A 24,095-nucleotide genomic window follows, 5' to 3' on the forward strand; every position below is an offset into this window, starting at 1 on the left:
TTATCACAGAATTAAGGCAGTGGTCTTCTGCGCATGGAGCCAGCCTTATGTGCTAGTTTTCAATGACGGTCCTTAATCTATAAGGTTGGGATACATAAGCCACAAACCCCAACTTCTCTTTTGTAGCATTGAACAGTCATGTGATCTTGATTTCATGAAGCAGGGACTTGAGGCAATTATCTGATCATTTGTAGTCAGCAAACAAGACTTCGGTTTGAATCATCGAGAAAGTAGCCCCCTTAGAAAAGTGCTCATTTACCATTAAACCTCAAAAAGCCCAAGTTTGACAGAAGTCCTGCCTTCTAAAATGCCTTAAGGTAAGGCTAATAGCATTGCCATCAGAATATATTCAAGATTTATACATTTGGTTAGTAGTTTCCAGATCCCTAACCACATTTATCTTCCCTAGAAACCCAATCTAGGAATCTCTTTGAACCCTTAGCTCCAAAAGAAAGTTAGCCTCACCCTGCTTTCTATTCCAGTGTTTCTTCTCCATCAGAATAGTAAGACATGTTGGGAATCGATGTAGGCACTGTCTTTTCTGAGAGAGGCCACGGGATAAACAAAATGCACCCAAGCAGAAGGTAGAGAATGTCAACAATCTACAGTTCAACATTCCTACAGAGTTCAGCAACTCAGCTTCCGATGGGGGCTGTGCTTTCTTGGGATTCTAAGCACAGAGGCATATGGACAGCAGTTTAAGATGTAAACGTGAGCTAGGAGTACAGAGAAGTGAGGAGATGGACAGGGGTGCCAGCGCCAGAGCCAGTGCCAGGCCAGGTGAGAGGCAAAGCTGAAAACCTTCAAAGACCCAGGCAAGACCACCCATTTCTGATGACTTTGTTCTTTGTTCGATGAAAGGCCACCCCTGGGGAACCCGTGTCCTGAAAAACAAGGGGCACTTCAAAGAGTGAAAGGTGCACTCTCACTGCTCTACTGAACCCAGCATGTTCTGAGGCTCCCTCGGGCCTCAGCTCAAAGCCTGCTGCTTAGCAAAGCCTGGCGTGCCGGGACAGGACACATCCTGAATGGGAGTCTCCGACTGACACCGCCTGCTGCCGCTCATGCCGTGTTTACTCAGGCTTCCAGCCAGCTACACGGATTATAAATGCACCAGTTACCCGCTGGGAGTCCAAATCCACACGTAGCACTAAGAGGAGGAGAGTAATTGATTTCCACAGACAAGTTAATGCATGGTCTAAATTTCTGGCTTATTCGGACATTAAAACAAGAGCTGGTGTGGCTCAGGTGCTGAGCATCGACCTATGAACCAGGAAGTCCAGGTTCAATTCATGGTCAGGGCACATACCCGAGTTGTGGGCTTTATGTGTAACCGTGGGGGCATGTGGGAGGTGGCTGATAAATTATTCTCTCTCATCATTGATGTTTCTCTCTCTCTCTCCCTCCTTTTCCCTTCCTCTCTGAAATCAATAAAAATATATTTAAAACAAAACAAAAACACACAAGAGGCTATGTGTGAGAATGGGAATTCTGTGAAACTCATTGATTAAATGGCCTCAGAATCACATTTTAGGCCTAATAGTACTTTAGGAAATTTTTTTCAGTAGCCACATTTATATATCTAATGCTATAATAGAGATCTGATAGCATTTTTGCAAACTCATTGTAATGCTCAAAAGAACCACTTAGATCAGGAGTCAGAAAACTTTCTTTAAAGGGTCAGAGAGCAAATATTTGAGGCTTTGAGGGCTGGCCATCCAGTCTCTGTTGCAACTACAAGGCTCTGTAGCCGAAAGCAGCCACAAGAAAATGCATAAACAAATGAGTGTGGCAGTGTTCCAATAAAGCTTTATTTATGGACACTGAAATTTGAGTTTCACATAACTTTCATGTATTAGGCAGTATTATTTTTATTTTTTTTTCCAACCACTGTTACCTTGTGGGCTGTAGGAAAGGGGCAGATTTGGCCAGTAGCCCACTGCTTGCTGACTCCTGACGTAGATGGTTGCAAGTTAAACATCACTGCTGTCATGACAACAACTACAGGGCCACAAAGTTCAGGGACAAGCAATGCAGCGGGAAAGGAGGCAGTTTTGGGGGGTGTCTTGCTACTCTAAGCTGATTCCAGGACCAGCAGCATCAGCACCCCCTGGGCCCCACTCCAGAAGACTCACAGGTTATCTGCAAGTTTGAAGGTTATGCTGAGGTTTGCGAAGGCTTGGCTGTGGGTGGAAAGCTTGGGTCTGGAATTAGAAGGCTGAGTTTAAGTCACTGGGCTTCTCGTTAGCTTTGTGGCCTTGAACAAATCATTATTATTAATATGGCTGTTTCCGCACCTAAGAAGTGGGGATGATGATCTATGCTAAACACTTAGTGCTCGGGCCTCAGATCAAAGTAATGATTATTAAATGCTAACTATGATTCATTCTCATCAATTCAGTGTCCACACACATACCCCCAAAGGCCACTTCCTAAGGACACACACACTTTTAGACGGTCACTTGAGCTGCACTTCTGCAATGACAGCCCACCCCCACCCAGCCACCCATCCATAGAAAAAAAGACGCCACCAGTCCAGCTGCAGAGTGTGAATTATATTGATGATGCTAAAGGGAGAACTTGGAGACATGGCAGGTCTGCTGGGATGGCGTGCAGCACACACACATGCTGTTTTCTGAAACCACGTCATTAAGATTTTCAAATACATGTCTGTTTTGAGCACGATGTTTTGTTTTGTTCATTAGCACGGTTTACTACTCTACAGCTTCTCCTAGAGTAAATAAGTACAATGCCTTTTTGCAGAGCAACTACAGACTTACTGAGATGTTTAACAAGGTGAACGATTTTCACAGTTAGGTTGACCTTTGAGTTAACAGCAAGATGTTTTTCATTTGCTTTGTGCACGGCTGTAGTGGGGGCGGGGGTGGCATGGGGGTGGTAACCTTTCCAACTTATTCTTTGTTCACATGTTTAGTCACCCACAGCCTCCGAAAGGCAATGAAAAATAACTGTCTGTTAAAAAAAATTAAGTTGTAATTAGGCCTGGGTTTTTCCAAGACCCTTAAAGTCAGATAATTTAAATTTACAAGAGAAAAAAAATATGAGTCATGGAAAACTAAGTAACAAAAAAAACTACTGAAAAATACATCTGTGCAACACAGTGGTCAGCTGTAAACAGCTCGGGGGGGTAAAGGAAACAAAAGCGCTTTCTAGAACATGAAGCAGTCCAATGACAAACTCTGCTTTTTCTTTTTCCTAGTGGCTATTTTCCTACCACAGTGTTGAGCTTCATTATTATATTAAATAACTTATGTGGGTAAAAAGGAGTTTGCTAACCAGCAGCCAACTCAAAACCTTGTCGGAAGAGGGAGGAGAGGAATTCACAACACAGCACACACTAAGGGAAACGCAGTCCACAGCCAGCTTTCAAGCAGTCTTCCTCTCCTGGCCGTTCACCGAGCTGAAGTTTGGGATCTAATGGGAGGGATTTTTCCTCTCCCTCCTCCATTTAAGTTAACAAAGAAACATGGGCTTCCTAAGAGCCAGCACTCAGCTGGACAAGTCCCATTAGCAGCAAATGTTCAACCAATAATAAAAACACACACAAAAGAAAGCTCCATCCAGGTGCAGAGCTGTGAGTCACATGGAAATTCCAGGAGATGAGTCATGTGCAGAGCTGGGATCTTCAGAGGATTCTTTCTCGAGTGTCCTCAGTGAACATTTCAGTCTCACAAGATCCGAGTCAGTCTGTCAGCTGTGGGGAACGAGTTCCCCGTCTGCTCTCCAGAGTCTGTTCTTCAAGGTCTCTTACAAATCAAGGCTTGCGAGGACTTCCTGACTTTTTGCAGTCCCAGGTGCCCGACAACCAAGGCCAGCCCCTCAATGACGGCGTGACGCAGCGGCAGCCAGCATCCCATTTGTTAAACTCTGCCTAGAAGGCTTGACCTGAGAAATAAAGAAGACAATATAAGAACAAATGTGTCAGGGTTATTTGAAATAGGATTAAAACGCCTTGCCTAACACTAGTTGCATTTTTCCTGTGTTTTAAGTTTGTTGTTTTTTTGTTTTGTTTTGTTTTTACATATTTTAAAAAAGGAAGAAAAAATATTATGTTGTCCTATTTTTTTGGGAGAACTGCTAGTCACTTAAAATAAAATTTATTAATGGGTATGGCAAAAACTTTGTTTATAGATAAGTCTATATCTTGAGTGGCTTTATATTAAAACAACAATAAAGCTCAGCCAGGGTGGCTCACTGGTTGAGCATCCACCTATGAACCAGGAGGTCACGGTTCGATTCCCAGTCAGGGCACATGCCTGGGTTGTGGGCTCGATCCCCAGAATGGGGTGTGCAGGAGGCAGCCAATCAATGATTTTCTTCATCATTGATGTTTCTATCTCTCTTTCCCTCTCCCTTCCTCTCTGAAATCAAGAAAAATATATTAAAAACAACAACAACAAAAAGTCATTAATGATAAAAAGCTTTTAGATATGTACTAGTCCTATCACCAATGGATTAATTTAGGAAACATCAACATCCTCACATTCCATGCCCATCAGGGCTTTTAAATGGCAAGTGACAAGAAATGTGCTTGCCCTCAGAGGTGTGTTTGTCATTGTCACTGCTAAACTTAAGTGTCTGAGTGAATGGCTCTAAGGCCAGCAGGAAAAGTGTCTATTTAAAAATATCTTACTGCCTTCAAAGCCAATGTAAATACAAGTTTTCAGGTAGAGTACTTAGTCTTAGTATCCACTTAACATATGTGACTGCAAATTATCACAATGAACTATACTCAATAGGAATATAGCATAAAATAATAACAATCCAAGAGAATAACAACTAGACAAGTATGTGGCACATTTGGATTATTTCAGTATGTCTGGATTTCATAGGTAATGTAGATAACATTTATGTATAGTGAACTCAGTTGCATAACAATTTTTTAAAAATCTATAAGAAAAGTAACAATAGTTAAGTTGTACTCAGGGGTCGTACCAACATAATGTTTTTAAAAACAGAAAGGAGGATTAAAAAAAGAAATATGGAAGGTAAATTTTATCTAAAAAGGATAATTTAAAAAAGGAATTCCCAAATCTTTTATCCAGCAAGATGTGTACTCCGAAGCTCATGTTTTACACATGAATGATATTTAAGAGTGTAGGTAATATCATTTAATACCAGCATAAAGAAATAAATGATTTTCAGTAAATGTGCCATCAGCAGGCACAAAACTTCATAAAAGTAGAACCAGACATCAGCCCAGCAAGCTGTACATTCCCATGATTCCAGGTGTTGGCCATACTGTCTTCATGTCTGTGTCTGGGGATAAAAGCATCTCCAGTCCTCTACCTTCACCCCAATTTGTGCTACATATAATAAGTTCAGTGCCAATGTACCTCAGCCTCCTCAGTGAGAAGTACAAGGAAGGCCTAAATTGTCCACTGAAACAAACAAAATTGCACAAAACCAAATACATCTTAGATATTTGTCCTGGTTCATGAAACCTAGTCCAACATCATTTAATGAAGGCTCACAAATGACTGTAGGAAGAAGAGAGAATGTGCTTGTCAACCCTAGTATAAAAAGGTACACATTCCCAGAGTGTCTTAGGAGAAAAACAAATATTGCAATTTTGATTATATTATTACTAGAGACTCAGTGCATGAATTCGTGCACCAGTGGGGTCCCTCAGCCTGGCCTGTGGGGTTGGGCCGAAACCCACTCTTTGACATCCCCTGAGGGGTCCTGGATTGCGAGAGGGTGCAGGCCAGGCTGAGGGACCCCGACGGTGCATGATCGGAGCTGGGGAGGGATGCAGGAGGTTGGCCAGCGGGGAGTAACCGTGGGAGGGCTCCAGGGTGTGTCCAGCCCATCTCACTCAGTCCCGATCGGCCAGACTCCAGCAGCAAGCTAACCTACCAGTCAGAGCGTCTGCTCCCTGGTGGTCAGTGTACATCATAGGGAGCGGTTGAGCGGCCTTAGCATATCATTAGCATATTACACTTTGATTGGTTGAATGGACAACCAGACACTTAGCATATTAGGCTTTTATTATATAGGATATTCTGGGATGCTATTGCTTATTTTTTTTTATTGTTGTTAATCCTCACCTTAGGATATTTTTTCATTGATTTTTAGGGAGAGTGGAAAAGAGAGGGAAAGACAGAGAGAGAAACATCAATGTGAGAGAAACACATCGATTGGTTGCCTCTTGAATGAGCCTTGACCAGTGCCCGGCCCGGGGAGGAGCTTGCAACCAAGGTACATGCCCTTGACCAGAATTGAACCCAGGACCCTTTGGTACACAGGCTGACACTCTATCTGCTGAGCCAAACCAGCTAGGGTGCTATTGCCTATTAAAGTATCTCAAATGGTTAAAATATAAATTTACCTATCCTAGTTTTGTTTGAAACTACATTTATTTGAAAATACTGATTGATTAACACAATTTTTAAACTTGAGAAGATGCTGGGTTATGTTTAAAATTCCAACTTTCTCTCTCTCAAACCAAAGTGGGGACCAAGATCCAGTCGGTATATGACCCACTCAAATTTACTGAACCAACTGGCACTTAGGTCTCTTTTATCTCAGGTCTAATTAAATAGTGTAAGAACTATTCAGAAACATAGTCTGAACTTCTTATCTTTCAGACAAAGACAATGAGTCACTGTTCTTTTACCACACCAAGGAGTAATTTCAGTTCCTCATTCCATAAAATAATGGGAGATAGAAAAAAAAACAGACACCATGCATATCTGCCAATATAAAAAAAAAGAAAGACAATAAGACTGAATGATGGCAATGAGGATTTTAAGCCACAAAAATTCAGTTAATAAGAGGCAAGACACACAGGACTTGGAACACACAGACAGGGACTTCCTGCAGAAAGCATGCGGCTTTCTTCAGGGAAGGCGACATCTCCTTTAAATATGTGCAGCAATGAGAAGCAATGAGACCCACCTTAAAGACTTCCATCTGTCCTTCTCTATATGATTTTCAGGTCCTTCACTCTCATAGGAAGCCAAGTACAGAGCTACAATCAACCAAAAGTAAGAACGCATTAACACTGGACCTTTCTCCTGATAGATTATCCACCACCACCCATGCCCTGTTCAACCTGAGCCAAACGCTCTAGCAAACACATTCCTCAGCACACCAGCTGTGACTAAGAATGGTCACAGTTTTATTAAGAACATAACATCACTTTGTCTCGGATTGACCATCTCAACAAAAACTGAAGGGCCTCTGGGCCAAAGTGGAACTTAACTATGAGACAATTTATGAGGCCAAACAATAGGCTTACAAATACAAGCCATGGAGCTATCATACACTCACATTTATGTTCTTTACAAAGGGGATGGAAGGAGGATCTACTCCTGGGAGCCTTCATCTTTTTAAAATAACACGTAGGTCAGTGGTTCTCAACCTTCTGGCCCTTTAAATACAGTTCCTCATGTTGTGACCCAACCATAAAATTATTTTCATTGCTACTTCATAACTGTAATGTTGCTACTGTTATGAATCGTAATGTAAATATCTGATATGCAGGATGGTCTTAGGTGACCCCTGTGAAAGGGTCGTTCGACCGCCAAAAGGGTTGCGACCCACAGGTTGAGAACCGCTGACTTAGGTAATAAGCCTGATTTTCAAGGCTAATTTTCCATCCTCCTAATATACTTTTATTATTTATTTTTAAATCGAAAAGCATTTTCAATGAAAGATTTAAAAGCTTGTTATCAATCTTATGTAGAGGTTTAAAATGATCAAGTCCCCTCTGGAGTGATAATATTCATTCAAAATGTTCTTCAGGCATTATCATGAACACTATGCATCTACCATAGGATATTATCAGTAAATAGATGCTATTGATTTCTGTAATATTAGGATCGAAAAAATCAATAGAATAAATCCACAAGTCTTTTATAAACCTTAGCCCTCCTTTGGCCAATTTTTTCTGTATATCATCAATCACTTTATATCTGCCTCAAATTCCCTAAAGACTTTCTACTACTTTTTCAAACAGCAGGGGGTAGCAATGAACTATTTGTTTGTTTACTCAAATTAACTTGAATATCAGTATATCACAAAACATCTTTCTCCAATGAAGCAAGCCCAAACAAGGGGGGAAAAATCCTTTGAAAACTCTTTATTGATGCCCAAACCTCTGCAGATCTCATATTAGAATGTTTAAACCCAGAAACATACTCTTTATGGGTGAATATTAAGTGAGTGTGTGGAAAATATGTTAGGGATAAATACTATGGTTTTCTGTGCTTTTAAAGACTGAACAGATCAGAAGACAGGCCTCATACTATATGAAGAACCAGCATTTATACACTAATTTCCCAACAACAGGGTCTGGGAACATGGATGGCAGCTCAGCTGAATGGCCTACTCACAGTCTTCACTGAAGACTGGTACTGTGAGCAGATACTGCAAGATCTTCCGGTCCCTCTCAAATGGACATTCCACTTGTTTCCACGTCATGAATTCACTCACTTGTTTGGCCAGTTCCCAAAATTTCTAGAAAAGAATCAAAGAATTTAAAAGCAGTCATCACAAAGTATAAGCTTCGAAGAGCCAATTCCACTTAATGTTTTTCTCTGGCTTCTAATTTTCTGGACTACATCATTTTCTTAATTTAATAAAAATCAGGTCTAGGTATCTGCTAGGTATTCAGGGATGGGGAACCTTCTTTTTTTGCCAAGGGTCATTTGGATATGTATAACATCATTCCTGGGCCATATAAAATTATCAACTTAAAAATCAGCCTGCTATATATGGTCAAACATTTAATTAACTCACCCCTAATGCCTTGGTAGGGCCAGACCAAATAATTTTTTGGGTCTTATAAGGCCTGAGGGCTGAATGTTACCCACCCCTGGTACAGGTAACCATTTATTCAATGTTTAGAACTTCAGAATCAGCTTCGGTTGCCTGGCCTGAGGTGCAATGCTCTCTCTGCTCAGATTTGTACACTTACCTCAAAGTTGACGTGGCCATTTGGAAGGCGGTTGGCACAGCCCTCATTGAGGAAGTAAATATCTTTGATTAAAAGACTGAAGAATGGTATCACAATCTAAAGAAAACAAAAGAGATTCTGGTTTGTTTGGGGCAAATAAACTTTTCGCCTCTCAACAAACAATACAAGAAATTAATGAACAACATTAACTCTGGATTAAATAAAAGGCCAGGGTGAATTAAGATACAGTGTTTTGTCTACCTCCCATGACAGCAGTTTACTCCCTTACATAATTTTGCTGAAGACACAAATGCTCTTAATAACCAAACCACAGTAAAGACGAGTAGCATTGGAAAGTGGATGGCTTCATGTTATTCCCCCGGTTTTCCTATTTTTCACAATGCAATAGCATATAACAACATCTGACCATTCTAACTATAATCAAGAAAAAAAGATCTACAATAACTCTTGCTTTTTATTTAGCAAATTATTAATAGAATACCTGTCATTGCAGGTACCAAGATTTCAAGAGGTATGACCTCCCTTCCTGCTAGAATCTGAACTGTTACATCATTTAGATTCTACATTTTGGATGAATTTTTTCAGATGAACACTTCATTTTACTCTAGAAGACATTACTCAAGGTGATGTAAGTGCTCAGGGTTTTTGGTATTAGTGAATACAAACTTCCTACTGAGTAAACCTGGCCTTCGAATGACAGAACAAGTTCGCACCTGTTCTCATGGGAAATCACCGAAGAAGTGCCTTGCACAATATGTTGTGAGATGAGCCCAAGTGAAGGAGGAATATAAATGTGCACATTAAAATTAATGGTTACTTAAAAAACACCGAGCCTTTTTTAGTAAGACTTGCCTGCCTCTCATCTTTAGTTTGATGAGTAGTATTTAATTAACTAACTTAAAGTAATAATCATCTCTAAGAGTGCCCTAAATCCTATCACGCCCCTAAAGAAGGAAGAACAAAGCTCAGGCACAGTAACTTCCACTTTCCCTCAAATGCCAACATGATTTTAAAGATTCTAAAATTGCAACGATGCAAATAGTGCTCCACACACAAATTGTGGGCCTATGTTGTTTACCCAAGAGCAAGTTTTTTAAGTTTCCCTAAGCTTATGATTCATGGGATACACCTATACTAAATGAATGGGAGGTCTGCAAAACATACATTTTAGCTCAGACCCCGAAATATTAGATATCAATTTCCACTTCTAGAGAAAAATTCAGATTTTCCCCTAAAGTGATTACCCAACTTCGATTATTTTTTCTTTCATTGATCTCTGAAAATTCACTGTTTCAAAGTGAATCTCGGTTCTGACAGCCTCTTTGAATATACTGTTAATCATTTGCTATTGTCTGTGGTGGAAATCTCTTAAACTGAATTATTCAAGATCCTCCTCTTCTTTCAAATGTTACTGTTTCTATTAATTTTAGAATTAAACAGGCACAGTACCAATGATAAAAGCACAGCTGAACCTCGTTTCTTGGGAAGACCACTTGTGACTAGGAAGCACTGGACTTGGGACTCTGCCAAGCATCAGTTTAAAATCTGGCTCCACAATTTACTGGCAACCTGAGGCAGGGGTCTGCACACTGTGGCCCGTGGCCCAGCCCCAGCCCACCACCTGTTTGGGGATAGCCTAAGAGCCGCATGGTTTACAGTTTTAAATGGCTGGAAAAACATCAAATGAATAATATTTCATGAGCATGAAAATGATCCGAAATTCCAATTACAGTAGCCATAGAGCTTTACTGGAGAACAGCCACGCTCATTCATCCACACGTCTGTGCCTGCTTTTGTGCTACTATGTCAGAGTTGAGTAGCTGCAACAGAAAAGGTACAGCCCACAAAGCCTAAAATATTTATAATCTGCTCCTTAATGGAAAACGTTTACCAACCCCTGGTAAAGCCTAACATACTAAGAAAGCCTAGTGTCCTCACCTTAAAATGAAAACAGCAGCAACTACCTCCTTGAGTTGTGGTGAGGATTAAATTAAATAATACAGGTTTGAATTCACTGAAGCACTCCCAAAAAACCAATGGGCCCCATACAAAGGGACAGATGCATTACTGAGGCACTTAAAAGATAGTAGGAATACATCATCATAAGGCAGCTGCCGGGAAATGAAGCACTATTATAATTGAGGCGCAATATTTACATGGTGTGACCGCTTTTGAGCAAGAACTCTATTTCTGTGCTCTATTCTGCAGTGCTGGGCTGTGAGAGCCAGGGGGTGCTGATAATTTATGTCTCATAGTGATAGTTAAACTTTTCATAAGTTCATGTCATGTGCCTCTTGTTGGGTGGCCAAGGCTAGACCTTATGTAGTTTTTGCATTCAGGATGCCTGTATGATGCTCCACTACTGACTGAATCACTCTTCCAGAAAATCTATATAATAAAAGCCTAAGCGATCATTTCAGCAGAACAAGAACCACCGGTCGCTATGATGCACCCTGACCACCAGGGGGCAGGTGCTCAATGCAGGAGCTGCCCCCTAGTGGTCAGTGTGCTCCCATAGGGGGAGCGTTGCTCAGCCAGAAGACGGGCTTACAGCTGGCAAGTGCAGTGGCGGGAGCCTCTCCTGACTCTGTGGCAGCACTACAGAGCAGCGAGCACGCAGGCGGTAAGGAGCGAGGGCTCCAGGACTGCGAGAGGGTGCAGCCTGGGCTTAGGGACCACCCCCCAGCCCCGCACCCCTGCACAAATTTCATGCATTGGGCCTCTAGTAGAATTATAAGTAATCTTCCTCAAGATACTTCCCTGCTCTGTTCCTTAGGCCCATCTGCAAGAAAAAGTCTTCTTTAACTTCTCATTCACTCATAGATAGTTCCCTTCAGCTCTCTCTTCCCTATCTACTAAATCCAACATAGGAAAAATCAGGCGAGTCCAAGGCCCTTGAATTTCCCTGAGCTAAGGTGAATGCACGGGTTACTAACAGGAGTGAGCGAAAGTCTGGTTTCTAGGAGGTTTTGCCAATGATGCCTTTCATGGGAGAACGTCTCAATAATGTCTTCCAATTCCCTCTCAAAATGTGCTCAATTAAGAGATCCAGCCACTACACCTTAAAGGCATAATCAATTCCACACCTAGAAATGAAGGCTGATGAGCATGAACAAGTTCCCAGGAACACAAGGAGAATGGCCAAAGGAGTTATAAACATGCAAGCGAATCAAGAATGGTTAAAGACCCAGAGACAAATGTTCCCACAGGAAAAACACAACAACAAATCGGAAGAACATTGAAGGCCCGTGTGGAAGACAGATTTGATTTGTTCTATAAGGTGGTGTTAGATATGCCACTTTGGCCGCATAAACTCGAGATCTGAAAGAATACTAAAGATTCTAGTACTCTAATCATGTGGCCAGGAAGGTTTTAAAATGGCATAAGAGAGTTCACCCTCACTTCAAAAAAGAAAAAGAATCCCAAGTCTCTTGAATAAAAGATGGATTTTATCTAGAAATGTTTATATCCACAGCCTTTGAGACCAATTGTGAAAGAGAAACAGCGTGTGTGCTTTTTAATGGTGGTGATTTCATTTGTTTTATGAATTAGAGAATACAATTCACATGCTCACACAGAACTGGTTTTAAAAAAAAACAACAAAACTAAGCATTTATTAAATTACGTAAAAGGTAAATACTTTGGTGGAGGTGTTTTTTTCCCTAGAAAAAGCTATTAGAGGCTCACAAGTACACTATTTAATGAAAATTATTCTGGCCACTGCCACAGCTCCCTGCTAAGACAGCTGATTCTGTGGCTGCCTCACTGAGGTGGAGCCCACCAAGCCCTCAGTGAGGGCCCTGCAGACATGCAGAGGGAGCCCTGCGTCCACTATGCAGAGGCTCAGAGGCAAGTGAGAAGCTGCGGACAGCCTCCAACACATCCTCACGCTCAGGGTGCTGGGACATTCCCATGCACGTGCTCATTTTCAAAAGCTTGGAAAACTTCTGATTAGCTCTCTTCTCAATCTAGTCACAGGAGTACGGGGATTTGGGCAGGTAAAATTGAAAAGCTGGTGAACTCCATGGGGATAATTTAGAGAGGTGAATTCTGCTTCATCCTTCCTCTGACCTGATTTGTTTATTTAAAGAAAAGTTAATGCATTTATAAAACCTCTCCAACATGATTAGAACTGCTATTTCAGATTTTGTTGAGACTCAATTTAGCCTTCTTAATATAGGGAGTTATTTTTGCGTTTGTTTTTATTTTAGATCACGGAGGCTGAAGCTTTCTGGGGGGAAGCCCTGAACTATTTTTTACCTTTATTTCCTTCTATTAGTTGAAGATATAGTTTAAGTTAAAAGACAGACAGAATCTATACAGAAAATAACTTTCGTCAAGCAACCTTCATCAGCCCTTTCCCACAAGCAGGTCTCTACTCCTCAGATAACATGATATCCAAATGTCCAAGCAGCTTATCCTTCCCAGGAAAGGAAATACAACACTGAAATGTGTCAAGAAAGGACCCTCAGGGTCCAGGATAGCATGCCACTGTTAAAGGGCAGGGTAGATACAGTCACAATCATTAATTTCTCAAACATCATTCTGTACTTTTTCTGCCACCCACATATCCGATGAGTAATAGCAAGCCAAATGCTACAGCCACTAACCTACTTTCTGAAAATAAATGACTTAACCATGGGAGGTAAGCCGATTCTTTTAAAAGAAAAGGTTATAGTAAGTCAGCTACCTTGTGCAGAGCTTAAACATGTATTTCCCATTCAATCAAATTACTCTCTAATACTATACATCATCTTAACAGATGACTTAATGTATTGCTTGAAATGCAACTAAGACACATTATAAAATAATCATTTAAATAGCGCAATAATAACACGGGTAATATACATTTGCAAAATTCTACACCAAGTTACCCTTTCTCCTTCCGCAGTCCGACTTTCCTTTAGCGCCCCCCTTCCCTATGCGGCGAGCGATACAATTTCCACAGGGTATCAGATTTGAACAGGTAAAAGCAGCTCAGCCTCACAGTTCACATTGCATTTCTGTGCAATACATTGCAACTCTACCATAACTAGAATGCCTGTAAACACATACCTTCTCTCTGCTACTGTGAGCAGTTAAAGACCTTTGCGCTGCCCCACGAAGAGCCGTTCGATAATTATAGAAATTACTGGAAGGGTCCATCTGATGCTATGGGCAAGAGAGAGGAGAGTGTGAGCTATTTGCTTCTCACCTGCAGAAAGTTTATGAGATCATCCTTTTTAACTCTGCACAAAAAAATCCAAAATAACTAGGGAACTCCTTAAGAATGTCATTTACCTCTCTTATGCACACACATAGGCATGAAACACATAAGAACACAAAGGTTTTCTTTCCTTCCTGAGGTCTGGTTTATTTATACAAGCGCTACGTCAGCTTCGATAATGTTAAACCCAGACCAGATTCTTTCCAGGTGAACTGCTGAGATTAGACTTCAAACTGATAACAGAGTCAAACACCAACCTCAGTTTCATTTGAAGGTTAATGTGTCAGTTGATGGTTAGCCATCATACAGTGACCCAACGCTTCAGCGTGAACTTGTGCTTTGTTGTAGGTAACAAACCATTCACAAATAATTGAGGCATACTACCTTACAAGAAGGTATTTGTTACACAATATGAATAAAGAAAATGTAACAAACCCAATGTTAATCCCCAAGTTGGGGGGAAAATACTTTATAAATGTCTACAAAGTGCATTCAAACACCAATACGCCAAGGCAATAATGATATAAGTCTTACTATCCTGAGAACTATATGGGAAGGGCTTCTTCACAGGGTGGTTAGCTAAATTTGTTGAAAGGATGGAGAATGAGTATTTCTGTGGGGATGGGGAACTCCTGCTTTGGGACACTGTGAATAAATTAAGTTAGTAGACACACTGAAGTAGAACTCCGAACTGTTTTGGATCCGGATTCCATCCTGGCATACAATGGAATGTGACTGACAGGTCACCATTTCTTCGGTCCTCTCCATGAAAGGTCTAGTCTACAAGCTGATTATCCCCCTCCTCCAACTCTACTTCCTTTCCTCCCCTTGGGTTTGTAAGGTGGGTTTTCTTCTGTGTAGAACTATCCGATCAGAAGGCAAGATCACACAGAGGAATTCCACTCTCCAGGTATAAAATGTTATTTAGGAGCGAAACATCAGCTACACATACCTCAAGCACGTCAAACTTCGCAGTCTTCACTTTGGCCCAAGTTTTCTTTAGTCGAGACACTGGGCTCATATTCATGCCAGCTTCGCATTTAAAATGGGGAGGGGGAGAGAAAGTTGAAAGAGAGACATAAGAAAAACCATTCTAACTTATACTCTGAAAAAGTGTTCACTACTAAGTATAAGTTAAACGTTATAAAACACTGCCAAACAGTTTTTGCAAAGTATAATACCATTTTACACTCCCACCAAGAATGTCTGAGAGTTCCACGAGTTCCACTTGTTCCACATCCTCACCAATATTTGATGTAACCAATCTTTTGAACTTTAGTCATTCCAGTATGTGAAGTGATACTTCACTGTGATTTTAATTTGTATTTCTCTGATAACGAATGATGGAGATGGAACACCTTATCATATACTTATTATCCACTAGTATGTCTTCTTTTGTGAAGTGTCTATTCAAATATTTTTCACTTCTTTTTTACTGGGTTATTTGTCTTACTATTGATTTGTAGGGTTCTTTATAGATTCTAGATATAAGTTCTTTTCAACTATACATATGATAAATATTTTCTCCCATGATATGGCTTGTCTTAACATTTTCCTAATTGTATAGGAGGAAAAATAAATACTGAACGTATTCCATGAATTCTTATATACTTAAAATTAAGTCATCATCTATTACCTAGACCGTGGACCTATCAGGTCACCTATTTATATATCACTAGAGGCCTGATGCACGAAATTCATGCAAAAGTAGGCCTTCCTGTCCTAACTGGTTTGGCTTAGTGGTTTGGCTCAAGGGTCCCAGGTTCGATTCCGGTCAAGGGCATGTACCTTGGTTGCGGGCACATATCCAGTAGGGAGTGTGCAGGAGGCAGCTAATCGATGTTTCTCCCTTGTCGATGTTTCTAACTCTGTATCCCTCTCCCTTCCTCTCTGTAAAAAATCAATCAAATATATTTAAAAAAAAGAGTAGGCCTCCCTTCCCCTGGCTTCCAGCACCGGCTTCCCTCTGGCACCCGGGACCTGGGCTTCCCTCGCAGCCCCGGCTTCATCCGGAAGGATGTCCGGTCTAATTAGCATATTCCACTTTTATTATTATAGATTCTGTTCACTATTTTCATGGAGTGAGCCAGATAAAGAGCAGAAACTTGGCCAGTATTTTTATGGAAAAGACAAAGGGGAAATGATATGGAAAGAGAAATTGGTGAGAGGAGAGATTACTGAATTTTGATCCTAATAAATCTCTGGCTTTAAACTGACCCTGACTCTAAAGCACAGCCATATCATTTATTATATGAATTAGGACACTTTTAATGAAAAAGTCCTTGTCAATCAATGTGGCAAGACAACAGGCATCATTTAGGAAAACTAACCCCATGCCCTATGTTGACAGGATGAATGGAAAGACACATGGTCCCTGGCATTTAAATTCCCATGATAGAAAGGAGCAGCAACATCTGCATTCCAGGGTTATAAGGTCTGCACTGGTAAGCACTCAGAGATGGCATTCAGAAAATGTTCCAGTTTCTCAAGCCACTCTCTTGTCCATGCTGATGGAATCATATACTTTAGTCTCAGATCAATATTTCTATAATGCTGGATACAAAAGCTGCCCACTTTTTAAACACAATTTAGAAAAATGTCTCACTTATAAGCTTTTATAGGTAAATATTCAGATGAGGATAAAGTGACTAAATGTATTCCATGAATTCTAGTGTACTTTTAAAAGATTATTCATACTTGTATCAGTTTGGGTATTTAAAGCATTCTGAACACTCTGAAACAATTCAGGATTAAAAAGTACAGTTTTCATTAACAAAACTGTATTATTTGCAAATTTTCAGTGGATACATTTCACAGGACCTATAAAAATAAAGGAGGTGGGAGAGGGCAATGGAGGGGAAAAAAGGGGACATATGTAATACTTCCAAAAATAAAGATTTATAAAGAATAAAACAAAAAGGACATGTATCTTCCAGAAAACACTCACAGATGATTGCCATTAAGGAATTAAAGTTGCCGATGTTAAAACACTCCCGAGCGACGTCAATGAAGTACTCAATCATCCGTGCCCGGTGCTTCTTCTTCACAGGCTGCAGAGAAAAAGGAAAATGAGGAAAGTTATCCAACATGCAGGCCCAACAGATGTAACATAACTATGGAAAAATAATACAGAGAGCTAGGAGACCAAGAAAATTCATTTTCTCACCATGCAGATTTCCGTTGCAACCAAGTAGCTGAGGCGATTAAACCATTCCACATAAGCCTCTAAATTCCGTGTTTTCTTTCGTTCACTGTAACAACTCTAAAGGAAAGAAAAATGAGCAGATAAGTGGAGGGGGAAAGAAGAGGCACTAATTTTTGTCATATGTGGGACTTTATTCTCAGTTTATGGATTAGGAAAGCTTTATGGGAAAAGAGAGACAGAGAAAGAGATGGAGAAAGACAGAGACACTAACATTCTTGACTATCTTTATAGACATATCAGAACCTCTTAGTATATATAGTCCAGCGAAACCCCTAAGGTCTAGAAATATACTCTGATGCATTCATTATGGTGCCCTCCCCTCCCAGGAAACCAAGTTTCTCTGGGTGGGAACTGTCCTCCAGAACACAAGTCAAAAGAAGGGTTTGGCTGCATTCTACGACCATCTTGCCTGATGCATGGGGTGTGAATATCAATTGCTCCCAACACAGCAAGGAGAAGCTGAGAGTGCCAGAGACTAGCCAATTTTTTCTAAAAACTAAGTCTAGGACAAAATTTTGGAGCATCATGGAGCAAGACACTAATTATCTTTCAAAGTAGATAAATGGAAGGCTACACCACCATCGTCCTTAGGAGGGTGAGTAACATAGTGTTCAAAAACTAAAGGAGTTAAGCTCATCTCGGAGTTCAAAGCCCAGCTTGTACAGATTAATTACACCCCTCTGTCCTTCCTTCCAAAAGAAACACATACCCAAAAAAGTCCATTAGCCTTCTATTGATTGCAAAACCTAATCTTCACTTCCTGTACTGCAGGAAACTATTCTAAGGCAGGAAAACAGCTGTTGCCCAGACTCCCAAAGGAGAGTGTCATTAGCTGGTGATACAGACTTTGCCTAAAAATTTGAAATGTTTCTGGAGGTCACTGGGGAAAAAATTCCTTATGTACAGTCCATGCCCAGTGTTGTTTTCCTTCCATGTGGGCTTCACTCAGGCAATAAACCAATCATGAGGGATTCACCTCGAAGCAAGAGGCCAAGCAGTAAACACTCTTGCTCAGCAGCCTGGATGTGCATCCTGTCTTTCCTGCCCCTGCGATTGTTGAGTCATGAGCAGAGTATTTTCTTATATTTTCTTTCTCACTTAATCTGCTAAAACCATTACTCTTGTGTCTCCTAATTTCATCACCACAAATGCCTGCATCCACTTGCTTATTAAATTTCCCAATAAGAAGCAAGAAGAGGCTCAAAGTTGGTGATAGGGTAAGAATACTGTGATGGCACTTGGACACCTGACTCAAGAAAACTGCAATGAATCAGACAAGGCTAATTAAATAAAACTTTCGATTTCAAAACCTAAAACAAATAATTCCAATTTCTGTCTCCTATACCCACTATCACAGGCTAAGGGATTCCATTTCTGATTTCAGGGCTGACCTCTGGGTGGACTGATTACCTTGTCATTGTCCAAAGGATCCTTCTGCACAAATGCCTGAACAAATTCTTCTGGCCCGATGTAATTGAGCCTTTCCTGGAACACAAACCCAGCAGGTCAACAGGATTTTAAAAAATTAGAAGAAATGGACTTTCAACTGTCTATTGACTTTTGGCACTACCCCCATTTTTTTATGCAGCTTGTAAAGTGAGCCTTTAACCCTAAGCAGAGGCAATTTTCTGCTTGAGTCAATGCTACACTAGATAGTGAAAGGCTGAACAAGTTATGGGAAAATTAATTAGAGAGGCAAGAGGAGGAAGGTCAATAAACTCTTTGCTCTTTCAGTCTTTACTGAGTATTTACTTTAAAGTGAATTCCCAGAATATCAGAAACATTCATATTCAAACGTCTAAACAAAACCCATTCCAGCTATTTCACAGATTAGTTTCCATTTGGAATGTTCTAACCTCTCCTGTGACATTGCTGCTGACACACACACTGGTTGCCACAGCAAAGCAAGTGTGTGGCCACAAAGAGCAGGATGACAATAACCTTACCAGCTCTATGTGAGTCAGCTGCTGGGCCAACGTGTAAGGGTCACTGCAGACAGTGATGATGTCCCTTTGTATGGACTGGGGCTTGGTCCTGATAACTGTGAGCCGGTCTGTAGATGTGGAGCTGATTTTTGCCAGGACTTCCTCGTACTGGCTGAGGGCAGCAAGCTTGCGGATTAGACATTGGATCATCTGCTGGACGTTCTTCCTATATGTCTGCCAAGGGAAGAAGCAACTGGTTACATCCTCACTCTGCAAGTCTATTTCACCGCTATGCAGACTCACAGACTATAGACTTAAATGATTTGATGGTGGAGAACCATCTTGGCCCAGAGCAGTTAAGGGAGAATACAGCCAAGCTCTAACCAGTTTAAAAGAGACAAACACACAAGAGCTATCTTTTCAGGCTTGTAAGATTTAGTTCTTTAATTGGGCTGCTCTGGAGAGTAGATTGGACCAAGAAAACACTACAGTGACATTTGGGATTACCTAGAGAAGAAATCCAGTGTCCTATTCACCATGTATAACTAAATGTTCTCTGGGTTGCATAGGAATGTACTGGTTGAATTTTGGTGTGTTAAAATACTTGGATCTCAAGTCAGAGCATCCTTTCCCTAACACTTTTTATTTAGAGCCACCTCTGTGATTTCCCCACGCCTAACATTTCCAATCTCATTAGTCAAGGGCGTGAACAACTACCTGACAGAAATACACCATTACTTCCCACTCACCCCTCAACCACCTTCCTGGCTTCCATACATAACGTGGGTGACACGAAGAAGAGGTGGATATTCATTTATCTACTTGACCTCTACTTGACTCATGTTCATTTCTTTTGTACTCAGGAGTCAGTCCTCAAGTTCACAACTGAACTCTTTCACATGGCAATGCTCCCCGTAATGCTACTACCATCTGCCACCTGTTCGCTATTGCATTTGCTACAGCCACAACACTTAAGAGAAACTGGTTTTTAAAGCAATGCATGTAGAATCAATAAATGTCAATCTTCCTTTTCTAGCCCCAAATTGCCAAACAAACAATTGTCCTTCTTGAGAAGTTATGAGGCCATATCAAAGCATGGCACTCTGGCCAGTTCAATGCCAGCGTGGTCCTTAGGTTGGCAGCTCCAACAGGTGAGTCCCAGTGAACTGAACATAGAAGGGCCTGTTTACATTCCACTGCCTAATCAGCTCCTTTCTAAAAGTTTGCCACAAAATCATTTCTTGAGATTAGTTATCTGAAAATTAAATGGCATCTTACCTATAAGTGTAAGAACCATATTATTTTACAGAGGCAATTTGGTTACCAGAGCATATTACAAAAACTCAAATGAATAGATAGTTGCATACTGAAGCCAAGGAAAACCACATCTGGAAATGTTCAGTTCTCACATAGTCAAGGCAAAAAGGCCTACACAGACCTCTCTTTCTTTTCTTCTTCTCAACTTATCTGGTATATATTCCACTGAGTTCTCTAAACTGTCCATTAGATGACCCTCTTTTCTCTCAACATTCAAGACCACCCTAAAATCACTAATGAAATGCCTAAGTATTTAACAAAATTGAACCTTTGAAAAATCTGTCTTCTCCACAGCATTATGATGATCAGTTTTGAAGATGCCATCTATCTATCTATCTATCTATCTATCTATCTATCTATCTATCTATCTATCATGCTTGTCACACAAAGAATATGCCTTTCTTTGAAATTCAAAGCTGTTCAAGGCTGAATTAAATCTTGCATTGGGGGGCTATGGGGTTAGGAAGGGAGCACAAAATGAGAGGAGGGACAAAAGGTACCAACTTCCAGTTATAAAATAAATAAGTCCTGGGGATATACTGTATAGCATGGTGACTATAATTAATAATCTTATTTCACATATTTGAAAGTTGCTAAGAGAGTAGATCTTGGAAAGTTATCACAAGAAAAAAATGTTGTAACTATTTATGGTGACGATTCTGAATATTGGACAGACTTACTGTGGTGATCATTTCACAATACAGACAAATCTTAAATCAATATGTTGTACACCTGCAACTAATATGGTGTTGTATGCCAATTATACCTCAATAAAAATAAAATCCCTCTTCCCTATTCCCTTCCCTCTTCTTTCAAAATCGAGTTACAATAAAAGTTTATGAACCTAAAATGATTTCTTCAGTCTTCTGTTTCAAATGTCATAATAAATGCTCCCTAGGTGATTCTGATATTCAGCAAAGTGTGAGAACCACTAGCCTACCTGGCAAAAGATTCTTATTCTACACTTTAGGAAATGCTTTCTTAGGGAAGAGGTAGTGGAATGTACAGTCAAGGATTCAGCTAATGAGCAAAAACAACAAAGCATAAGGGGAAAATGTATACAACAGAGTATACGAGAGAGAAAGCTATTTAAATAACAAAGAACTAGACTCTTTATGTGTGTGTGTGTGTGCATGTGTGAGTAGGAGAGAGATATTGAGAGACAGAAAGCACATATATATGTGCATGACCTCTTTAAAAGTTTCCTTTTGCCATTTGATTCCTTCAGAAACCAAGCTTTGTGTTGTTAAGCATGCTTCCTTACTGAGTCATGAATTGCTAAATATGTATTTATTCTTTTTTATAACTTCAAATGCCAGTTACAGTAATTACCTGGCAAATAAAGACAGAATAACGACCAGCTCCTTAAGAGAAAACTGCATTCTACCCACGATAGTCATTTGTCATACAATTCATTCATTAGTTTCGTTTCATGTTTCTTGCAGGCAAGTCTTAATAAACCACTTTATTTTGGGCAAACCCCCAAGGGGGAAACATATTAAGCCAAATTATGTGGAACTGTCCTAGCAGATTCAAAAAAAAATCTGACTAAAGTATATATGGGGCACACCTGGATTCATTGACTGCCAAATAAATCTGTAAAGTCCCAGGCAAGAAGCAACAAGTCCCAACCCCAGCCCACGCTCCTTCCCGTGGAGGGAAATAATTTTTCTGTGGAGGGAAATATTTTTTCCCTATTCCAGTAATTGAATAAGAAACAAGTCGTTCATTTGTTCATTCACTCTGCTTGAAAAAAAACAGTGAAAGCCAATAATGGGGGGAGGGTGGTTGTAGTTGGGGGGACACCTGACCACATCACAGGTAAGTGGCATGCCAAGCAAAGAACTGAGGAAAGAGCATCCATCCCAAAATTTTAGAGCTGAAAGGGATATTAACAGACAGTCATCTCTATGATTTATAGAAATGAAGAAGGAGCAAGAAATTTATGGACTTGCCAAAGCACACACAGCTGCCAAGTGTGGACCCGATTCTGAATACTGGACAGCAAGAGAAGGAACAAATCTCACTATAAACCCGACCTGACCAAGGCAGGTGACATCTCTCCGCTCAACACCAAGGTTAATCAATTCTTTGTAGACTTGGCTTATGCTCCCATCTCTTTTCACACTCAAGAGCATCTGCAAATCTAAAGGTTTATCAAGGATTTGTTATTAACACAGAAATGCTGGTAAGAAGCCAGGTCAGAAGGCTGTTTGCCCTTTGCACAGTTCCATCCAACCCCTAAGTGGCTTGATTTTGTTTAAAACAAGATCCACCTGGCCAACACAGATAGAAACCACTTCCCTTTCTCCCACGACAAGAAGGACAAAAAGCCATCCGTTTGGCATTTTCAAACCACTAACTTTTTATTAGTGTTGACTAGAAAACGGTGTTCCTTTGGGAAAGGACCAAGTCACCATTTCAGCCATTTCAAGATACTGCCATATCAAGAACTCAAAACACCACGTAACCGGGAGGAAGCACCGACGGACTTGGGGCTCAGCCTTCATACAAGAAAAAGTTCCTGAGAAGTCACTAACCTTCTGAGCAGCTTGTCATAGTCAAGTCACTGAGCCTGCACTGACCCTACCAAGCAACCCAACAGCCAAGCCTCTAGTAAAACATTCACTACAAAAGCGAACTGTGATGCTTAATGTGTGCCTTTGTGAGTGAGGGACTTACCAATTCATACCTCGCTGGGACCTGTCACACAAACTGGCAAAATGATTATAACAGACATAACTTGCAAAATGACTCAGGAAACCCCTCATTCAGCCTTTATGGAAACAGCGCTGTCTTTAGCACCAGGGTCAGTACGTCACAAGGAAACAGTAGAAGGGTTAATTCTGTTTTCAGGAGAACATAATGTGGGAAAGCAAGTGCAAATTTTTCAAGTGCTAATCTTATAAAATTTTATTCTAATTTTTTTATAAGTCAGGGGAAATGGTATTAAAACGTGTTCACGAGAAATAGAATAGATATAGTGTCTCGTTACATGATCTTAACAGCGTGCCAGTGAAAGACTGACTTCTCAAGGAAGGTTATTGTAAATGGGAAATGCATTGTAAGATGAAAGAAACAAGACATCACTACAACAGCCAAGAGCTTCATCTGTCTCTTCCTATGTGAAAATGTTGTATCTGTGCCTAAGTAACTTGTTCCTAGGAGCTCACCAGCAACAGAGAAACTACAAAGACATCTTTGCCCAACAAGCCTCAACACAGAATACCAACCCTCCAGGCCTGCTTCAAAGAGGATAACCTTGAATTTGTCACAGCTAGTTAGCGCTTATCAAAGGCTCACCTGAGGGAAATGATATTTATGAAAGATTTTCTAAGAGGCTTACTTTCCATCTCCACCTATTGTAGGTGCTAGCCTTGAATCAACTTCCTTCTCTTCTCCTCTCACAAAGAATCACCTTTGCTAATTTACACATTAATCTTACGGTCTCCATTTTTATCAAGGCGCGTTTGTTATAAACACTATACAGAGTGGTTT

General features: G+C 40.5%; 1 protein-coding gene across 5 annotated transcripts in view; it reads right to left on the reverse strand.

Annotated features, from left to right (window-relative positions):
* Positions 1-2,534: 2,534 nt before the first annotated feature.
* Positions 2,535-24,095, reverse strand: part of RASGEF1B (RasGEF domain family member 1B) — a 35,758-nt gene continuing 14,197 nt past the window's right edge. For 2 of the 5 annotated variants that reach the window (XM_023750332.1, XM_006084532.3), the window contains 10 exons: positions 19,302-19,514; positions 18,766-18,840; positions 17,317-17,412; positions 17,098-17,200; positions 15,103-15,182; positions 14,000-14,095; positions 8,945-9,040; positions 8,361-8,484; positions 6,922-6,994; positions 2,535-3,906 (listed from right to left, as the gene is read on the reverse strand). In XM_023750332.1, the coding sequence (XP_023606100.1) occupies positions 3,882-3,906; positions 6,922-6,994; positions 8,361-8,484; positions 8,945-9,040; positions 14,000-14,095; positions 15,103-15,182; positions 17,098-17,200; positions 17,317-17,412; positions 18,766-18,840; positions 19,302-19,514 (981 nt within the window). In that variant the 3' untranslated portion in view covers positions 2,535-3,881. The remainder of the gene's footprint in view (positions 3,907-6,921; positions 6,995-8,360; positions 8,485-8,944; positions 9,041-13,999; positions 14,096-15,102; positions 15,183-17,097; positions 17,201-17,316; positions 17,413-18,765; positions 18,841-19,301; positions 19,515-24,095) is intronic. The other 3 variants (XM_023750329.1, XM_023750331.1, XM_023750330.1) reach the window with 3 other exon arrangements.

This window comes from Myotis lucifugus, unplaced genomic scaffold (genome assembly GCF_000147115.1).
Source record: "Myotis lucifugus unplaced genomic scaffold, Myoluc2.0 scaffold_12, whole genome shotgun sequence".
Lineage (NCBI taxonomy): Eukaryota > Metazoa > Chordata > Mammalia > Chiroptera > Vespertilionidae > Myotis > Myotis lucifugus.